This window comes from Rattus norvegicus, chromosome 18, assembly GCF_021556685.1.
Source record: "Rattus norvegicus strain SHRSP/BbbUtx chromosome 18, alternate assembly SHRSP_T2T, whole genome shotgun sequence".
Lineage (NCBI taxonomy): Eukaryota > Metazoa > Chordata > Mammalia > Rodentia > Muridae > Rattus > Rattus norvegicus.
In genome coordinates, this window is record NC_141551.1 from 65,571,205 (window position 1) to 65,591,932 (window position 20,728).

Below are 20,728 nucleotides of genomic sequence, written 5' to 3' on the forward strand. Positions count from 1 at the left end.
AGAATTGTTGACTAGTGAGTTCCAGGGATCTGTTTATATCTTACTTCTGGGATGTTGGGGTAAGGACTTTACCAATCTAGCTACCCCAGTATGTGATAAGAATTCTTCACTACCAGCTTTTTCCAGTCAATCAAGAAAAAAAAAAAGTACATCATATGCCTAATGGGTTTAAGGCAGGATCCGAACAAGATTCATCTGTTGTATTTGGTTATATGTTTCTTAAGATTCTTAAGAAAATAGCTGTTTTAAATGTCTATGTATGTGCCTGTGTGTTCTCTGTGTGTACGTATAGCACATGCATGCAGATGCCTGGGAAGACCAGACAAGGGCTTCAGATTCCCTGCCTGGGCTGCTGGACGGAAGTTACAAGTGGTTGAGTTGTTGATGTATAAGACTCAAAGTGAGTCTTAGCTGCCGGGAGACCCTCAAATGAGACTTGAGAATGGAGTTCCATGCAAAAGCAAGAGGTTTATTGTTCAGCGCGCTGGGGTATCCTGCACCCAGAGGAGAGGTGACCCTTTCTCTGTCTTTCATAAACTTTTTATACAATTTCTTGAGAGCAGATTATAGCAACGGTAACTAGGCAGGTAATGATTGGTGGCCCTGGTGACCTCTACATTAATTGACTGGGCAGTTAGTGGGGTCTCAAGGAACTTCTACATCTCTAGGTGGCCTGATAATTGGCTGTGCAGGGAGGGAGATTCAGGGACCTTCCCTAAGGCTGGGTGGTAAATTCCAAGTTGGGGCTGTCTCTCAGATGTGAATGGTGGGAACAGAATCTAGATCCTCTCAGAGCAGCAGTGTTGTTGACACTGAGTGGTCTTCCCAGCCCTGAGACACAGTCTGTAGTGATTTACTTGTACGATGCCTGAGTTTTGAAGGCCCTCAGGATGTTAGGTTTCTCTTTAAACTTTTAAACCCAGTGTTCTTAGCTGAGCTTCAGGATTAATTCAGACCCATTTCTTCTTAAGCAGTTACAAATGCTATGTTTTCTAACTCGGTTAATCCTTTTGAGTTTATTAACTGACATACCATAAAACCTTTCCCTTATTAACTATTTGGTGACCGTAAAATACAGTTCATGTGCTAAAGACATGGCATGTGCTATGCCTTGTTTTTTTCTTCCTCTTCAGTTTTATTTCCATTGTACTTTATTCTTTTGTGTTTGATCTCCTGCCATAATTAGTTTTATGAACTTCATGTCCTCAACCTGAATTACCCAAGAAGCCCTAGATTCTCTGCAGGAGAACTTGATATCCAGAGAGAGCATACACTGGTCACCTGTGTCTGTTCTCCCTCTCCTTGTGTGTGTGTGTGTGTGTGTGTGTGTGTGTGTGTGTGTGTGTGTAAGCAGGATCTCACTCTAGAGCCCAGGCTGATCTGAAACTTACTTTGTCAAAGCTGAGAGACATATGTTTCTCTTCATCATATTCTTTAACTTATGTTTAAAAAAATAAGAAAATGCAATATTATGTATTTATGGTTTTTAACTGACTCACACACTGTAAATATTATTCCACTGCAGCAATCAACTTACCAGGCCTATCTGTGTGCATTTGATTTTCTTCCAGTTTTTTTTTTCCATTACAACATCCTTTGATAAATGGCCTTTATCGAGTTTCTGCAGGATACACACTACACAGTTTGACTATAACTGTATGTTTAGTTTCACAGACATTTATTACTAATGGAAAACAAATAAGTCAGGGGCCTGCTCGAGATTTTGCAGTCTAAGATGATACTAAAACTTTGGTTACAATAAACCTCCTTTACGTTGTTTTGCTAAGCTGATTTATGTTTCCCTAAAGCCAGAATTCACCATGACAACTGTCACGGTGACCATGGAAGTTCCTTCTGGGGGTAAGACAGAAGACCGCTCCATCTTCAGTGGACCGTCGTCAGCTCAGATTATTGAAGAAACTGAGTATGTGAGAAAGGTATGAGGGCACCAGTCACCATGCTCAAGGCACAGTTGTCTCAGGATAAGTACCAGTATGGACTGTGGGCTTTGTTTCCACACCCAGGTAACGTATGAAAAGGGATGAATCTCGCTTGGCTCAGGACAGTCATGAGCTTAGACTTAAACTTGGTCCATCTCATTTCTTTAGAATGCAAGCCCGTGCTCACATACATGTGAAGTAAAATGATTTTCTCCGCTCAGTAAAACTGAATAATGGCCAGGAGGGTTTAGAACACCTCTCAGCATTTAGTTCACACCCCGTTGTTTGCTGCTGGGTTTCCTGCTGTTTTATACCCTTCCCTGGTGGTTTCCTGAATGGGATGCTGGGCTCCCAACTAGATGTTATGTCTCCCGCTGAGCTCAGCTCTTTCCTCACCTTGTCTCTCTGCACAACTCCAGCTAGCTAATGCCAGGGTTTTCTCTGCCAACAACTTCATTAAAAATGTAACTTATGAGACTCCACTATGAAAAGAACGGAGGAAAGATGGTCCCGTAAACTGCCTGTTACATTAGATAGAAAAATTCTGACATTGGTAGTCTATGACTTTGTTCAGATCAGCTAATTAAATTATCTTGGACTGTCTAGTAAATTCCCCAGGTCAGCAAGACCGGAGCTCAGATTTCATGCATGGATTTGTATGATCATGACTTAGTGATTTTTCTGTAGCAATTACTTAATAGCAATTATTTTGTGGTAATTACTATGTAGTAATCATTTTGTAGTAATTACTATTAGTAATTATTTTGTAGTGATTACTATGTAGTAATTGTCTTATAGTAATTACCAAACACTAAATTAGTACTAAATTGTTGGTAAAATTGATAAAAATGAAGAGTTTTAGAGTACTACTCACCGAATTATTTTATTGTATACTATTAATTTAGTTTGTTATATTTTATCTGAAAAAAGAAAATACAAAACTCAAACACTTATTTCTATTTATCTAAGTAATATAAGCCTGAATATAATTTAGGTTGGAGGATGGCATTTAAATCTGACATCAGAATAAACATGTAAATAAGAGGGCCTGTCGCTAGTAAAGAAAAAGAAAAATACATGTAGAATTAAACACCTTGTAAAACAAATTGACTGTTTCTTTTTCCTCTTCCAGATTCGAACTACCCTGGAAAAGATCCGGAATCGCATGTTTAAGGAGGAAGACGGCCGAGGCAATGCAAGGCACAAAGTAGATGCAGAGGTAATAAGTCCGTCAAGACTCAGTACTTTCATTGTTTCAGAAAATTAACACGAAGCCATATAAAGTTCTATCCCATCAGCTCTGCCAGGATTACTCTATGGAGCTAAGTGATAAAATACTTCATGCACGAAAGATGTTAATGCCTCCATGTATGATATGTTAATTAAGAATATCATTAGATGGATCAGATCAGAATGCCCAGGCCTTGCTGGAATATTGCAACTAAAACATAATTATAAATTATACAGCAAGATGTTAGACTAGGGAGAATACATGATAGTAAGACTTCTCACAGATGAAGGTGTAAGCTTACAGGCCTGCTGTGGGACACAGAACTGACGGACAATGAATTGAGTGATCAATAAGCTTAAGCACCTTCCTTTTATTCCAACACCATCTTTGTGTACTTAAGTTCGAACAAATGTCTTTTAGCTCAAACTGTACCAAATGAAATACCATCAGAACCAAGTATGTCACATGAGCATTACGGACTATAACCTATAATCACCTACCACATGAGATAGTAGTACACGCTGCATAAAGGCAGACGCTATGTCACCCTCAGTTTCCATTTGAGCACGGCTAGTGCTAAAGATTTTCTTCCATTAAGTACTCCAAAGCTGGGCAAATAGGGATTTTGATGAGGTGTGGCAGAGAAGATAACATTTGAAAATCATTTTTGGTCAAGATGAGTTATCTTCTACAACTCTTATCATTGGGTAGGCATAAGCTTCTAACTTGAGGGTACAAATCTGAACCAGAAGGTTTGGGCTACTGCCTTATTCAGAGTTTTATTGCTGTGAAGAGACACCATGACCAAGGCAACTCTTTTAAAGAACAACATTTAATTGGTGCTGGCTTACAGTTTTAGAGGTTCAGTCTATTATCAACATAGTGGGAAGAATCCAGGCAGACATGGTGCTGGAGAAGCAACCAGAAGAGACTGTGTTCCTGGCAACTAGGATGAGGGTCTCAAAGCCACCCCTCAAGGTGACGCTTTCTTCAAAAAGGTCATACCTACTCCAACAGGCCATACCTCCTAATAATGCCATCCTGGGACCAACCATATTCAAACCACCACATTTCACCCTTTGGTCCCCACAGGCTTGTTCAAACGTAAGAGTCTACAAGAACCATATATAGCCATAGAATAATGCAAAATACATTTAACCCAACTTCCAAAGTCTCCATAGTCTACAGCAGTCTCGACAATGTTAAAAGTCCAAAGTTCAAAATCTCTTCTGATATTCATCCAATCACTGAACTGTGATCTCCCATAAAATCAAAGTGCAGTTCATATATATACCACTAACACTATAGGATACACATTGCCATTCCCAAACATCATAGTAAGGAAGTATTGGACTAAAGCAAGACCAAAAACCAGCTGGACAAACTCCAAAATCTACATCTCCATGTCTAATGTCAAAGCACTCTTCAGATTTCCAACTACTTTCATTTTTTGGTGACTACAACCCACTCCCTGTTAGCAGGTTTCCTCAGCAAGTATCCCATGGCTTTAGCATCTCTTACATCTTGGGGGCTTCAAGGCAACTTCAACTTTACAGCTTCTTGTTCCAACGTGTGGGACTCACACATGATCTTGTGGGCTCCTCCAAAGGGCTTATGTCACTTCTCCATCTCTGCCCTCTGTAGCACCCTAGGCTCAGGTTGACTCCACTCCACTGTTGCTGCTGTTATTGGTAGCCATCCTATGGCACTGGCATCTCCAATATGCTGGGATCTTCTGCATACTAGGCTTTACCAGTAGCCTTTCATAGGCTCTCTTCATTCATCCTCAGCTTCTTTGCTTGACTCCTTCAGCCTGGGCTGTCTACTGCAGCTCAGATTGCACCTTCACCAAGTGCCTTTCATGGCCTCTGACAGTGCCAAGCTTCAGTTCTTCTCCATGACCCTTTCATAACTTCAAAATCAGTACCACTTGGCTCTAGTCGCAGCATGAGGTATAAGCGCTCAGAAAATACTTCCCAGAAGATTTCACCTCAGTGATGCTGGGGTCTTTCTAGTCACCACTAATTTCTTAGCTCTAGCTAACCAGGGTCAGTTGTCCCAGTAGTTTCCTTCATTCTTGACTCTAAAGCCAGAGCCATGTGGCTGAAGTTGCAATGTTCTGCTGCTTGCTGAGGCAGGAACATTTCCATATTGTTCTATTACATCATCACTGGCATTCTGTTTTTCAACTCCTTCACTGCCTAAGCTTGGCTGACCTGGAATGTGCTCTGTAGATTGGCCTTGAACTCAGAGATCTGCATGGCTTGAATGCTTGGGTTACAGATGTTTATCACCTTACCTGGGCCTAAGCTTTTCTTTACCTGGAACTTGCTTTACACCATGTTGGCCCTGAACTTGGAGATCTGCTTGTCTCTGTGTCCTGGGATTAAAGATATACATTGAAGCTAAGCTTTTCTTGGGGACTATGCCTCATGATCTGGATTACAGTTATTCCCTCCATTTCTGGATTGTAGTTCATTTCAGATTAAAAGTCTGAATGATAACAATAACCAGGTAATTATAACTAGTCCTTGTTCAACTGCAAACACATTAAACAATAACCTTAGCTGGGTGGGATCTTGTCATGAGGTCACCACTCCCTTAATCTGGTACCTTCTTGAACACAGGATTCAGCTCCATTCTACTTCCTGGCGCTCCTTTATTACTTGCACCATCTATTTTGTATTTTTCCTTTCTCAGTTTGCTATGCTTGATCAAAACAATATTCATAATAGTGAACCACAGCACAGATTCTAAACTGGGTTATTCTGAGACTTCCTTTGTCAATGAAATTAATCTGAATCTCTTCACCTTAACCTCAGGCAGACTCTTTGAACACAGGCAAAAAGCAGCCACGTTCTTTACCAAAATATCACAAGAATGTAGTATCTAGGCCACATACTAAAATTTTTGTCCTCCAAAACTTCTAGAACCAGGACCCCACCGTTTAAATCCTCACCAATGCGTTCCATATTTCTAGTAGGATGCCCCATCAAGCCCTACCCAAAGCATCTCACTATTTCCCAAAGTTCCAGAAGTCACACACATTCCTCCAAAGAAAAGCAAGGTCAGGCCTATTACAGCAATATCTCAGTCCCTGGTACCAATTTCTCTCTCAGCGTTTTAATGCTCTGAAGAGACACCATGACCAAGGCAACTTTTTAAAAGGACAACATTTCATTATGGCTGGCTTACACTTTTGGGGGTTCAGTCCATTATCATCATGGTGGAAAGCATGGCAGCATCCAGACAGACATGGTGCTAGAGAAAAAGATGAGATTTCTACATTTTGATCAAAAGACAACCAGGAAAGACTGTTTTCCAAGCAGCTAGGAGGAAGGTTTCAAAGTCCACCCCCAAAGTGGCTCACTTCCTCTAACCAGGCCACACCTATTCCAACAGGCCACACCTCCTAAGAGTGCCACTCCCTGAACCAAGCATGTTCAAACCAACACAGTAGGCATATGATTTTAAATTTGAGAGTACAAATCTGTAGTAGAAGGTTTAGGCTACAATATACAGGGCATTATGGTTGGTAACTTTCTGAAACTAGAGCTGGATTTGGCACTTGAGCAGGAAGACAAGAGTGCAAGGCCTGCCTGTTTGAAATAGCAAGACTTTATCTCCAGATAAATAATAAAAGACAGTAGTTTTGACAGGAGAGGGGATTTTAAAGCATGTGAGTGTATGTAGAAATGATAGATCATCTAAGTGCGTTGTGGTGAGCTTTCCAAAGCCCAGAGGTTGAAAGGGAGGTGGAGAATTAGGAGAAAAAGTTTTAGAGGATGGAATCCCGAGAGTGGGTGAAAGGAATAACTGTTCAGTGTGGTTGCTGGGCTATGTAAAGCAAGGACTGGCCAATGGAAATGGCATTTTGTTGACCTTGCTAGGAGTATCTCTGTATGAATGGAGAGGACATGGTGCTGTTGTGATGTAGGGTCTTGCTACCATGTAAAGTAGCCTGGTAGCAACATCTTTATAGGCTTATTAGAGTTGTACTGTCTAGGCCTCCACCCAGACATCCTGGCTCAAAATCTGCAGCCTTTTACCATCAGATGACTCCTATGAGAACATTGATCTAAACCTGTAAACCATCAACCACAGCAAGTAACTTACCTTTCTCCAAGTGTCTGTCAATTATTCTTCAGTATATATCCATATATGGTCAGGGAAGGTGTTCATGACCACAAAAGAAAGAGCTGTGTATATTTTATATGCTTGGCTTTTATTTCTGGACTATAGATATTTATTATAGTGGGGAATTATAGGTTTGGCTGTTAAGGAATCTTAGACTCTAAATCTGCTCTCGTGGTTATTTATGTAGGTGTCACTTTGCTGTCCTAGTTAGCTTCAACTGTCAACCTGACAGAACCTAGATTCATCTGAGAAAGGAAAGTCAACTGAAGGATTTCCCAGATTATATTGGTCTGTGTGGGATTGTCTGGGCTGTCAGTTGATGTAGTAAGATTCAGGCCATGGTGAGTAGAATCATTTGATGCCCAGGTGGCCCTGAGTTGTATAAGAAGGCTAGCTATGCTTGAGTGTGTGAAAGAACCAGCATGCAGTGTTCCTCCCTCTAGTATCAATCTCCTTCACTGACTTCCCTTAATGATGAGTGCAGAGATGAGGTGTACACAGGGTGAATTCTTTCATCTCCCAAGGTGCCTTTGATGGGTGACTTTTTTTCCCACAGCAGCAAAAATCAAAGTAGAACACGAGTTTATGAAACTGCAATTTTAAGTTTCCTTCCTTCTATAAGAAGTATAACATTTTCTTGTATTTTAAGCACCCAGGGAAAGAAGCATCCATCACATTGAAGAGATGACATAGTGTATATATAATAGGCGCTTAACAAATAGGAGTTATTAAAGCTACAAGGCATGTAGAGTTGTGAGGCAATGTTTCTATCTGCCATGAAATAAACTGAAAGCACACAGTCCAATTGATGATCAAGGCACCGGGTCATGATCTCTTTCATCTACTACTACGGGCACAAACATTGACTCTGCTCCTCAGTTTCCACATCTGTGAAACTGGTGGGCTGAGAGGTTTTCTAGTTTGCTCTTCACCTCCGCGTGCCCAGGATTCTAGATGAGAAATATGGTCCAGGTGTACCTTCAGGGACATGAATGCACAGAATTACATCTCAGTGCAGCTCTATTCTGATATCTCAGTTTAGAAATTTACTATGACATGATTGCAAGGAAACACTTTTACATGAATGTGTTATCTGATTCTGTTTAATCAAAATATACTTATAGGTATGATGTTAATTAATTCAGTCTCATGGTTATGCTTGGTATGTACAATATACTTAACAGTGTATTTAAGAGCTGTAGAAAGTATACACTGCAGAAAGGCTCGATGTTCTTCTTTTTTTTTTTTTTTATTAACTTGAGTATTTCTTATATACATTTCGAGTGTTATTCCCTTTCCCGGTTTCCGGGTAAACATCCCCCTAATCCCTCCCCCTTCCCTCCTTTATGGGTGTTCCCCTCCCCATCCTCCCCCCATTGCCGCCCTCCCCCCAACAATCTAGTTCACTGGGGGTTCAGTCTTAGCAGGACCCAGGGCTTCCCCTTCCACTGGTGCTCTTACTAGGATATTCATTGCTACCTATGAGGTCAGAGTCCAGGGTCAGTCCATGTATAGTCTTTAGGTAGTGGCTTAGTCCCTGGAAGCTCAGGCTCGATGTTCTTATAAGACTGTGTAAACTTGAGCAGACTCAGAAGCTAGCTTATTTAGAATTGACCATTGAAAGTTGAGATTCCAAGAGCTCTTTTCTCTGGCTTGAATCCTCTTTGGCTCGTGTATGGAATGATAATCATTATTGCCAATGTTCACAGAGGAAAGGGAGAGTTGACTTGAAGATTTCTGTTTGTTCATTTCAGCAATCTGGAAATGTTCAGAATGGCTTGGATTCTACAACAGACCCCACCAGGTTGGATTTGCTCTTGGAAAGCATGAGAAGAAAAGATCAGCAGCTCCTAGAAATGAACAAAGAAAACGAAGTGTTGCAAATCAAGGTATGACTACTAGGAGCTCATAGATAGTTAGTTAGCATTGATAGGTCTGTACAGACAGACACGCCCACTCATACACTCATATTCAAGCAGATGACAAAATTGTTAGAATTAAATTAAAACTTATTTTTGGAGACTACTTTTACTTTTGAAGAAATCTTTGGAAGGTCCATGGGTATAAAGTTTTATTTATGAAAAGTAGCGAGTTCTGGAAGCTTCCTGTGTACTATCATGTACAGCTAAGGGTGCTATGCCATACTGTGCTGAAGTGGGAACTTTAAGGGTTCTTTGGAGAGTCACTTGTGTTTGATGGTGTTTTGCTTGGGCAAACGTGTGAAGGAGTGTTTTCCTGAAGTGGACACAGGTGAAAGGCTAAGGCAGACTCGTGATGGAATAGTTCCTGAAGCAGACATAAAGTGAAAGGACACACGATGAAAAGGTTCTTCTCTGAGGACACGCAGGTATTGGTCTGGTGTAGCTGAACTGCATTTGTCAGTACTGCATAGAGAGAAACTGCACCAAAAAAATATCTGGTGGTGTGCTGCAGTTTCTTGCTGCTTCCTTGGACTCGGGCTGATGGTCAGAGTGATGTCAGCTGAGAGAGACGCACATCCTGAGGCAAGACTGGTGGAGGAAACATGATGTTTGGAGGGTATAACTAGGGTTTGACGGACAGTAGCTGTGGCTGAGCTTGGCTTGCTTATAGAGCTAACTGCAATGCTTGTTGGTCTTGAGTCTTTGCTGATCTTCTCTAAGAGAGGCACAGCTGAGAACTTCTCCTGGTGTTTCTCCTGGTCCCTCCTGCTGACTCGTGATGAGGCTGAGGGCTGGCTGTCTCTGTTAGGTAGTGATCATGTCTGCTATCCCAACTCTACTGAACTGGAATTTTGGTGCATCTGTGAAGTGTTTGTGAGTGGATCAAGCTGCCACTGTTAACCTGTGAACTGAACTGCCGATTTCCAGACAACACAGATGGGATTTGCTCCAAAGAAGCATTTTTAAACAGGTTCACTTCCCCCAAATCCTTTCTTTTCCACTATCTTTAGTGGTTGGTGGCCTAAAAGCATTTAAGAACCATTATTAAAAGTAGGATTTGAAAAAATTAAAGTTACACTGTGTCTTAGGGTTTTACTGCTGTGAACACACACCATGACCAAGGCAACTCTTATAAGGACAACATTTCACTGGGGCTGGCTTACAGGTTCAGAGGTTCAGTTCATTATCATCAAGGTGGGAGCATGGCAGCATCCAGATAGCCATGGTGCAGGAGGAGCCAAGAGATCTACATCTTTAGCTGAAGGCTGCTAGCAGAATACTGGCTTTCAGGCAGCTAAGATGTGGGTCTTCAGGCCCATCCCCATAGTGACACACTTCTTCCAACAAGGCCACACCTTCTAATAGTGCCACTCCCTGGGCAGAGCATAAGCAAACCATAACACACTGTGTATGTAATCATTTACTAAGGGGAGAGATCTCAGGCTAACTTGCTTTTTACCACAATGCATTTTTGAAGAGATTTTGCACTTTTAAGAAATATTAGAGCTGGGGAGATACCTTAGCTAAGTGCTCACCCTATAAGATGAGAGTCTGAATTAGAGCCCCTGCAGCAACAGAGAGAGCTAAGCATGGAGCTGTATGCTTGCAGTCTCAGTGTATGGAAAGCAGAGGCAGGAGAACCCCTGAGGAAGGACCTCCAAGTTTGACTCTTCTGATCTATGTGTGTGGGGACTGTGCATCCACACCCACCCATGTGCACATGGGAACATACGTGTTCGTGGGAACATGCACACATGCCCCCACACTCAAATACTGGTTCCCAACCTCTATTATCAAATGCCTCATCGACTATCTAATTAACCTTTTGTTGAGTGCTTTATAGTTCCCCCTTGGAGCTTATCTTATATGCAGCCCCCACAGTGATTACCTTGCTATGAATCTCGATCATTCCCTTCGCTTGCAGCCTTGAAAGACTGACCTTTGAACTTCCCTGCTCCTAGTTCTCTAGCGTCATGCCACTTCTGTTTCAGAGCGCTGCGTTTGTTAGCCTGCTGGGAACACTGCCGATGAGGGGCTGGCCCCTAAACGTACTGACAGGGTGCTGGCTACCCATGTGAAGCACTGCTGTGCAGAGCCCTCAGGTTTGGCTTGACCATGTCAGACGCTCAGTACCCTCTACCAGGGAGCACATCATTTTGCATCTTGCTCTTACTTGACACCAGCAACTTCTCTCCCACAACTTACCTGTAAGGATGCAAATTCTAATGAGGGACTGTTTTCAATTGGCCACAAAACCGTTCTGCCTTCAGCTCTTTTTATTTTAAGTTTTGAAATATCACAACACGCAGGGTTACTGGCATCTTTTTTTTTTTTTTTCCTAGCTGGAAGCTTCCCGAGAAGCAGGAGCGGCAGCTTTGAGAAATGTGGCTCAGAGATTATTTGACAACTACCAAACGCAGTCTGAAGACCTGGAGAAAAAGCATAAGGACAGTAAACATTTACTTCAGGTAACACCTCAGCCGCAGCTTGGGAGCTGGAGACCACAGTCCTACCCAGCCATATGTGACCCGGGGATGCACTGTGAATGAATGGTGTGACCTGTGTGACCAAGTATATATGTCTTGAGGGGCTCAGCCCTAACCCGAGTGACCTGGCATGGCGGCTCACCTGGTGTTTTCAGGGGCAGATACATACTCAGGTTTTACTGAGCCATTCTGAGCATGTGTACTACAGTGGAAGTCAGCTGACGCCCCCTCCCTAATGGGCACACTTCTCTCCCAGGACTGGCATTTCAATGCCAGCTACCTACCTAAGAAGCAACCTTGGGACACAGCGGGGGCAATTACCCTACTTGTAGGGCATTTCCTGATATGCGAGATGTTATATATTGTTTTAGATAAATAATCAAAAACAACGGTCTAGCAAACTGTTTTTCTGACCACAGGTCAACAAACTCGAGAAAGAGCAGACGTTAAAGCAACGTGCCAAAAATCTGAGTCAACTTTCAGAAAAACTGGGAGAAAAACATGAGCAAATCGTAGGACTGGAAAACCGTGTCCAGAGGATGGAAAATGTAAGTCTGAGAAGTAAAGGCATTCATTTCATTGTAGAAAGGGGAGAAGAGTGACCAAGCTGGAAGGCTTCCTTGGAGTTTGAGTTTGGGGATGGGCGTGCCTCACAAGTCTGTTTTTTCTCCTTAGACATTTTCTGTGAGGACCTGCTCTGTTCTGAGGGCTCGCCTGATTCCTCCTTTTAGTCCCTGTGTGTTTTTGGTGGGTTGTAGATGAAATCATGGGTTAAATCACAAAATGACGCCATTAGGAGGAAAAGCAGAGTGGAACCCTGTAATCCAGCATTTAGATCTATTAGAGCCAGGGTATCTTTCAGTAGCCCATGACTTCTCGGAGTTTATAACAAACCATGGTTATAAAATGTGTGAGAAAACTCAGTGGACATTAGAACTCTCCACAGGTGTATTTAGGAGGAGCAGTAGAGGAAACACTTGTAATGTCATGGAATCCCATCTAGTGCTTAGCACTACAAATACCAAGATAAATCGCGTAAACTTAGTCTGTGCCTTCAAATTCAGAATTTAGATAAAATGAGGATCATAGTCTTTTACTAGCAAAACAAAATGCCTCAGGAACCAAAGTGGGAGTGGATAAGAAAGTAGTCTTAGGCTTCTAGTGAGTTATGTCTTGTTCACCCTCTCAGCCACTGTACTCCTGGGTGGGTCCTGAATCGACTCAGCTTTCCCTCCTTTGAGCTGTCCCAGGTTTTCTTCGCCTTTAGGGAACTTTCACTTCCCGAGTGTCACACTTCTGTACTATACAGGTTTCTGACCAAAGGAAGTTTAATTAGTTTTAAAATATAGTCCAGTAATATAAAATTTGTTAACAGAGTGACTATGAAATGTATAGTTCTAGTGAAGATTACATGAGGAAATCAGAAATACCACACGTGCACAAATATAACGGTACCTAATGATAATAGCATTTACCTTTGTTATACCCCGGGCCACAGTTGTCATTCCCAGAATCACTGAATCATCCTTGGAAGTTGGCTTACCCAAGCACGCAAGTCTATAATTATTGGAAAAACTGCAGTATTTGTTGAGTATCCAATAGCATTTAGCATATCTTATATTGGAGTAAATAATCTGAAGGGCTGAGACAGCACAGTGCATGTTTGCATTAAGAAAAGGAAGAGAATTCTGTTAAACAAATAGAATTATCTAGCCCGGGCTACTGATTAAACAACTTGGAATGAGAGATTAGACTTGAGATCACTACCTTCTAAAACCCAGAGTCGTGTTAATGGCAATTAATTGGTAGCCGATTGTGAGTGCATCAAACTTAGCAAACAGTGGAAGAAGAAAATTCCCTCTCTGACAATTCCAGTTCTGTGCTAGAGGCAAGCTCTTGTCTACACTGGCTGTGTCAAGCAGTGTTATTTCAAGATATTTGAGCACCTATCCTGTGCTAACCATGCATGTGCTGCACAGAGCCAGGCACAGGAGATATATAAATACTTGTGAATAAACTGGAAAGAATCACCGTTTGTGAGGATTGCAGCGTATATAACTAGATTGTGCTGAGCACGAGGAACTTTCCAGACTTCCTGTTTTTATTGGCTAATGGGTCATTTGGAGAAGCGGAGAGCCGGCTTCAGGTGGGGCAGTGCATCCAAGAACAACAGTTGTGGTTCCCTTTCAGAGCTCTGTGACACAGTAAGTAGCGAGGATGGCACCCAGGGTCAGCAAGGCCGGGGGACAACCTTCCAAATTCTCTCTCTCTCTCTCTCTCTCTCTCTCTCTCTCTCTCTCTCTCTCTCTCGCTAACGTGGAGCCTGTTAATGGGGGTGAATGGCGATCGAATAGAGGAGCAATGTGCAAGACTAATTTAAAACACATCTAGCCTATATGTTATTCCGTCTTTTCCAAATCAGCGTGGAGATGAGAAAGCTAAGCAGCCAAGCTCAGAGACACCTTCTCCGGCTCAGGAGATAATGAGAAGACACGTTCTGTGCAAGTCTTTTGGGCGGGGAATGCATATTGGAATAATAGCGTATGCTCGGCCTCCTTATTAATGGGGACGGATGCCACCTTGAAGCGGAAGTGAAGGTGAAAAGCGCACATCCTCAGAAAGGCAGATAGATACCGCTCTAGCTGTGGCTGCCCCCTGAGAAGGGTTCATTTGCTACTCACTTGAGCAAGGCCCCACTCCGGTAAATAGCCATTAGTGCTGTGAGGTCTGGTAATGAACACATTACTTAAAACCTCCGCCATCTGTCCCGGTTTAATCAGGAATGCAGCGAGAATGAATTCTGAACACACAGCAAGAAGCGAGCAGAAACGCCCTGTAAGAGCATTTTTTTTTTTTTGCATGGCATATGTTCCTTTTGCCAGCAGTGCACTTCTGTTGGTTCACATTTCTTTGCTGGTGTCATTGATTTGGCTGCACTAGGATCTGAGGGATCAAAGGCACTTCAGAGACCACCTTCTTCCTTACCTTTGGTTTATAAACAAGGACAGAACCAGCAAGAAACCATTCTACACTCTCCCATTTCCACTTCATAATACTTCCTTTTGTAACCTGTTTTCTGAGGTGGGATACATTCTATGTTCTGGGGCCAATGAGATGGCTTAGCTGGTAAATGTGTCTGCCACCAAGTCCGCCAGTCTGAGTTAGGTCCCTAAAGTGGACAAAGATAACTCATTCTCTCAAATTGTCCCCTGACCACTACATACATGCCGGAACACATGGTTACATATATGATAAGTAAAACAAATGCAATTTTTTAAAAAATTTTTTTAAAAGACTAAATTCTGGGTTGTCAAGGCATTCATATGTTAACATTTACAATGTCTTAAATTGGTGCCAGTCTACATTGATCAACAGTGAAGGGAAATCTTGAGCTCCCAGAGGCAAAACAGGTACTAATGTGTGTGAAGAAGCCACTGCCAAGACGTGTGTGCTAGGCAAGTGTGATTTTACTTCATGAGCAGTTTATGAAGAGGTCATGGCATGTACAAGAGCCCTGGTCAGGATAGAACTCATTCTTTGTAGTTACCCGGTCTCTGGCCCTGGCTGTGAGCATTCATTAATCAGGAGAAAGTCCTCTGGGAGGACTGTTTGTGATGTACATGTTCTTGGCACCCTATGAATTTATAATACATGGTCTCTGGCAGCGTTTCTTTGAGAATAGAGGCATCAACATCAACCTCGAGGTATAGCTGACATCTCTCAGAAATTATTGAAAGACACTTAAGGCTAACATGGATGTGGTTAGTACAGAATAATTTCTCTGAGGGAAGACTGCTCTAAGAAAATAACTGAAATAAGTTAGCGTAATTAAAAGTAGCAGCTCACACAGGATAGGAAGGGACTGTTATCTTTAAATTACTCTGTATTGAAATCCGAATATCTGTCAGGGAAGGGAGTACGTTTCTCATCTCACACATTTTGTCTCCACCTATTCCATTCTTAACTGCATTTTAGGGATATTCATATAGTTAAAAGACATGGCTCGTACAATTAGAATTTATTCGATTCGTCACTAATTTTGGAACCTTATAATAAAATTCTTTTGAATAAGGTATTTATACACATTGTGTGTTGTGGGCACAGGGATGGACAGAATACAATGATGTGTTGCTAGTCTAGGTATAGCTAATTAATATTCTTTAAAGCAATGAAACTATAACCTTTAGGATTATCTTTTCTACCGAATAAAAATCTATAAATTAAATTTGATGTAGAAGACCACGCCTATCACTCCAGTACTAAGGAAGCTGAGGCAGGGAGATCATGAGTTGAAAGGCAGCTTTGACTCCTTGGTGAATTGAGGGCTAGCCTATATGACAAGAGAGCTTGTCTCAAAAGTAAAACAGAAGAAAAATCTAAAATCAGCATGCGACTTCAGAGAATCCGGGTTCTGACCTATAAATAATAGAGTAAAACATGGAAACTGTCAACCTGAATTAGATTCCTAAGACATGTGTGGTGGAAGGAGAGAGCTCATTCCCATGAACTGTCCCCTGACTGCCACACGTGTGCTATGGCACATGTATACACGCACAATAAATAACTAAAACTAAGTTAATTGTTACATCCCACTACTGGACAATGGCCCAGCATGCTGTTAAACACCCATGCTGTCGATTACTTTTTCCCCATTAGTTAATTAATGTATTCGTTTTACATCCCAGTTGCAGCCCTCTTCTTCTTCCAGTGCCCCCTCCAGAAGCCCCTCTCCCTCCCCCTCCACTTCCCCTCTGAGAAGGAGGAGGAGGCCCTCCTGGGTACCAATCTAACCTGGTACCCCAAGTAACTGCAGCACTAGGCACACCATTTCCCATTGAGGGCAGACAAGGCAAGTTAGGGGAACAGGATCCACAGGCAGGCAACAGGATAAGACACTGCTCCTGTTGTTGGGGAACCCCCACAAAGACCAAGCTGTACATCTACTACATATGTGCAAGGGAGTTCGGGGCTAGGTCCAGCCCTGGTATGCTCTTTGGTTGGTGGTTCAGTCTCTGGGAATCCCCAAGTGTACAGGTTAGTTGACTCTGATGGTCTTCTTGTGAAGTCTTTATCCCCTCTGGCTTCCTCAATTCTTCCCCCAACTCTTCCACAAGACTGCCCAAGCCCCCTCTAATGTTTGGCTGTGGGTCTCTGCATCTGTGTTGGATAGCTGATTGGTGGAGCTTCTTAAAGGACAATTATGCTGGGCTCCTGTCTCTGAATCTAGGCTGATAGATACAAACGTAGCCTGAGGCTCCAAGGTACTTGAAGGAGGAGGGCAGGCCTGCAGTGTGTCTATTGATCCTCTGAGAACTGCTTGGCATATTCTCTGTGAAACTGGCAGGGGTTGCTACTGCATTGACGTACATCTGTCTCACACAGGGCACCTGTGTGTGTAGGACAACAGTGACAACTCTAGCTGTCAACAGCGTCTTCACATGTTGTGTCCTCGTGACAAGGCTTTGACCAAGGATGAGGCATCAGGGTCTCACAGTTTGCCCCTGTGAATCCACTCCCTGTGTAGTCACAGTAGTAGCTGTTTCCACTCTCCACACATAGACCTCCATGGACACATGACTGACACATGACTGGCTGGCACATTCATCGAAGTTGAGTTCCCAGTGGTCTCTAAGGAATCCAGGTGTACAGTCACAGAAGTAAGTCCCCTGAGCACCCTGACATGGGGCACCGTGCAGACATGGCTGAGATTCACATCCATCAATTTCCGACTCACAGTTCACACCAGCATGAATACTCTTGAGGACAGACACACATGTATCTGCCTATGCCGTTGAGGCACATGGCCTCATTCATGCAGGAATCAGGAACATATTCATCCACTTCTGAGTAGCAAGAACATACAAAGACTGGCCTTAGGCCCCTACACACACATAGACACACACACACACACACACACACACACACACACACAAAATGTATGTATGTATGTATGTATGTATGTATGTATGTATGTATGTATGTATAGTGGATGTGTAGCATGGTCTTTATTACCAGTCCCCTAACAGCTGGAACAGGGTCTTACCCTGACTCTGTTGCCTGCCTCTGGATCTTTCTCCCCTAACTGGGCTGTCTTGACTGGCCTCAGAGGGAGAGGGTGTACTTAGATCTACCTACAGTGCAATCTGAGATACCAGGATTCAATTTGCAATAAAAACAATTCCAGATGTCTCTTAAATTCTTGCTAAAACAATGCTATGCCCAAGGGTTTTCCACAGGATTACAATTGTTGCTTAGACATAGCTAATAATTTGGACAAAGACTGTGGAGATCCAAAAGACCCTTACTTCTCCAGTCTCTGTCAAGGAATTGCTACTTGGAGAAATTGCTACAGGGGAAAGGAGCTTCCTGTGCCAATGTCCTCCTGGGTACAGAGGGCTACCTGTGAAATTGTCACTAATCCCTGTGGAGGGAACCCCTGCCAACATGGAGGCTCCTGCCATAAAGACCCCAAGTACCCTGTCTGTATCTGCCCTGCTTGTTATGCTAGAAGGTTTCTGTGGGACAAATCACAATGAGTGTGTTTCCAGCCCTTACTACAATGGGGCTGTGGGCCAGAATGGACTCAACGACTACTCCTGCTTCTGTGTGCCTGGATTCTTAGCAGTGATAATGTTGAGGGAGGTTAAAACCTTGGCCAAACCTTCAAAAACAGACCAGTGTGTAGCAGGTGCTTTCTGGTTTCGGTGGGAGAGCACTGTGTCGTACGGTCTCCATTTCCACACTGTGGTGGGCAGTGATTTGAAACAACATTGGACAGGTTCCGAAACATTTCCAGTCAGTTCTGCCCATGCTCTCGATACCAATTTTTTGCCTCTTGCCACCATTCCTGATTCCCCCAACTTGGCAACTCAAAAAACTCTGGTTACCCACGCTTGGTCTTTCATGGACTTTGTTACTCCTCCCTCGGGGTGAACGGTTTGGTTCCATAAATAAATCACAGCATCTTTTCTCAGTCTTATAGTTTCCCCCTGGATTCTCATTAGGAAGCAGTTTTAACATTTGTGGCCTCAAGCCCTCATTAGGCGTACATTTACCGCTTTACTACGTGGCGACAGATGCTATGAGAGCAGGTGGAAGCGTCAAAGGCATGCAGTGGTGTCCTTGGGTAGCAACAATTCTCCTAATGTGGTAAAGAGGCAGGTGCAGACATAAGGGAATTCACATCAGGGGAGGCTGGGTACTCCAGGTGGCATGGGAAGGTGGGTCGGCAAAGTTGTGCAACCAGGTCTCCATTTTGGCAGTGGGCTGGAGAAGGATCGAGCTCTTTCTTTCAGGCTCAATGAGTAAGTTATGGAGACTTCTGTTTGGTTCAAGACAGGGTCTCATGCTACTCACACTGACCTTGAACTTGCTGGTCCGGATCCTCCTGTCTTTACCTAAAAAGTGCTAGGATTAACCACATGCAGAAACACACCCAGGTTAAACATTAACAACACAGCCCTGATTGACTTTTGAAACACGAGGGACATTGCCTGACCAGGCTTCTTGGTGGGCACATTGTTACACCTAACATGAGCTCTGAAACACAGGCCATATTTCTAGCATCACAAAACACATATTATGAACAGTTTGCAAGCACGCTCGTGCCCATGCACGACACACACACACACACACACACACACACACACACACAAACAAAAAAATGTATCTCTTTTTTTTCTCCTAGGAAAAGAAAGCACTCCTAGAGAGAAAATTATGTTTAGAAAGCAAGCTACTCCAGCTCAAGTCCAACGCTGCAAATTCAAAAAGGTTTGAAAGTCTGCCTCCCAAAGGAGTATCTTCTGAAAACTTTCCTGTGTGTGGCTGTGCTGGGCTGCAGGCCTATTAGCTTTGTAAGCCTAGGACAGTGTGTCTCAAGCTTCCCGTTGCTATGACCCTTTATTTAGTACAGTTCCTTGTTTCAAGGTGACCCCAAACCATAAAATTACCTCCTTGCTACTTCATGACTGTAATTTTGCTGCCATTATGAATCGTAATGTAAATATCTGAGATGCAGGATATCTGATGTGAACCTCAGATGGGTTGTGAACCACAGGTTGAGACTCACTGGACTAAAGGAAGTGGTGCGGATGCAGGGGGATGAGATGACAAAGTCCTAGTATTAATAGACACTCGGGCCAGAGTACAGAAGAGTCCCGGAGAGCCACTTGGAGAGTTCATTCTTCTGAAGAGTGATTTGTTCACTTCTCCATTTTCTCAAAGTATCTTTATCCTACAAGCTTACTTTCCTCTTTGTGACTGGCTCGTCAAACTGGCCAGTCATCAGGTGAACCTATGATAGGCTGGCAGCCTTTGAATTCCATAGGAAGTAAGAGACATGCGATGGAAAGCAGCCTTGGTTGTTGGGCTGGCTTGTTATTCACAATTTTCAACTGGGTCTGTCTGAGTCCTTACTCGGGGGAAGGGAGTATGGTCACCATAGCAGCTGTCCTCAGTTGCTCTTAGGAAATCCTCTGTGATGGTGGTAGGTCCTGATTTGTATCACATTTCCTGAGTTTTTTTGTGTGTTTTCCCTTTTGATTCTAAGCTCACTATAGTCATGCTATTTTCTGATGTCAAGATAACATGCACTCTATGCTGTTTGACCCTCTAGAACTTCAGTCTCTAGGCTCTCAGGCACTGTTAGGAGTCTCCAAGGGACAAATTTTCATTATTCCTTATTTATTTTGCTATACAGTCATGGGCATCCTTATTCCTTGATTTTTTTTTTTTGCTGCCTCCCTCTCCTTTTCTTCTTCCTTTCTTATTTTGTCTCTATTTTCTCATCTTTCTTTTCTCGTCTGCTTTCTTTCTGGATGGTAACTGTGCATTTTTGACCACTTATGAAGGCCAGAAAGAGGCTGAGCTTTAAATTGGACACACATATTTGAAATGTGCTGTCATACTATTATTCTGTTGTTATTTTCCTCCTCCCTGTGAGTAAACATGGATCCCGAAAGAGCAGACGAGTGATAGTGTACCACTGTCTGTCTTGGTAAAGAAGGACAGGGC

At 42.9% G+C, this 20,728-nt stretch overlaps 1 protein-coding gene across 13 annotated transcripts in view; it reads left to right on the plus strand.

Moving 5' to 3' along the window:
* The window catches only part of Ccdc68 (coiled-coil domain containing 68), a 44,640-nt gene that overhangs the window by 14,052 nt on the left and 9,860 nt on the right, over nt 1–20,728 (plus strand). For 3 of the 13 annotated variants that reach the window (XR_015642158.1, XR_015642160.1, NM_001077667.2), the window contains 5 exon segments: nt 1,809–1,937; nt 3,073–3,159; nt 9,063–9,197; nt 11,573–11,698; nt 12,136–12,264. Coding sequence is in view for 7 of the 13 variants with exons in the window: in NM_001077667.2 (NP_001071135.1) it covers nt 1,821–1,937; nt 3,073–3,159; nt 9,063–9,197; nt 11,573–11,698; nt 12,136–12,264 (594 nt within the window). In the remaining 6 variants the exon portion in view is untranslated. 13 annotated transcript variants of the gene reach the window in all.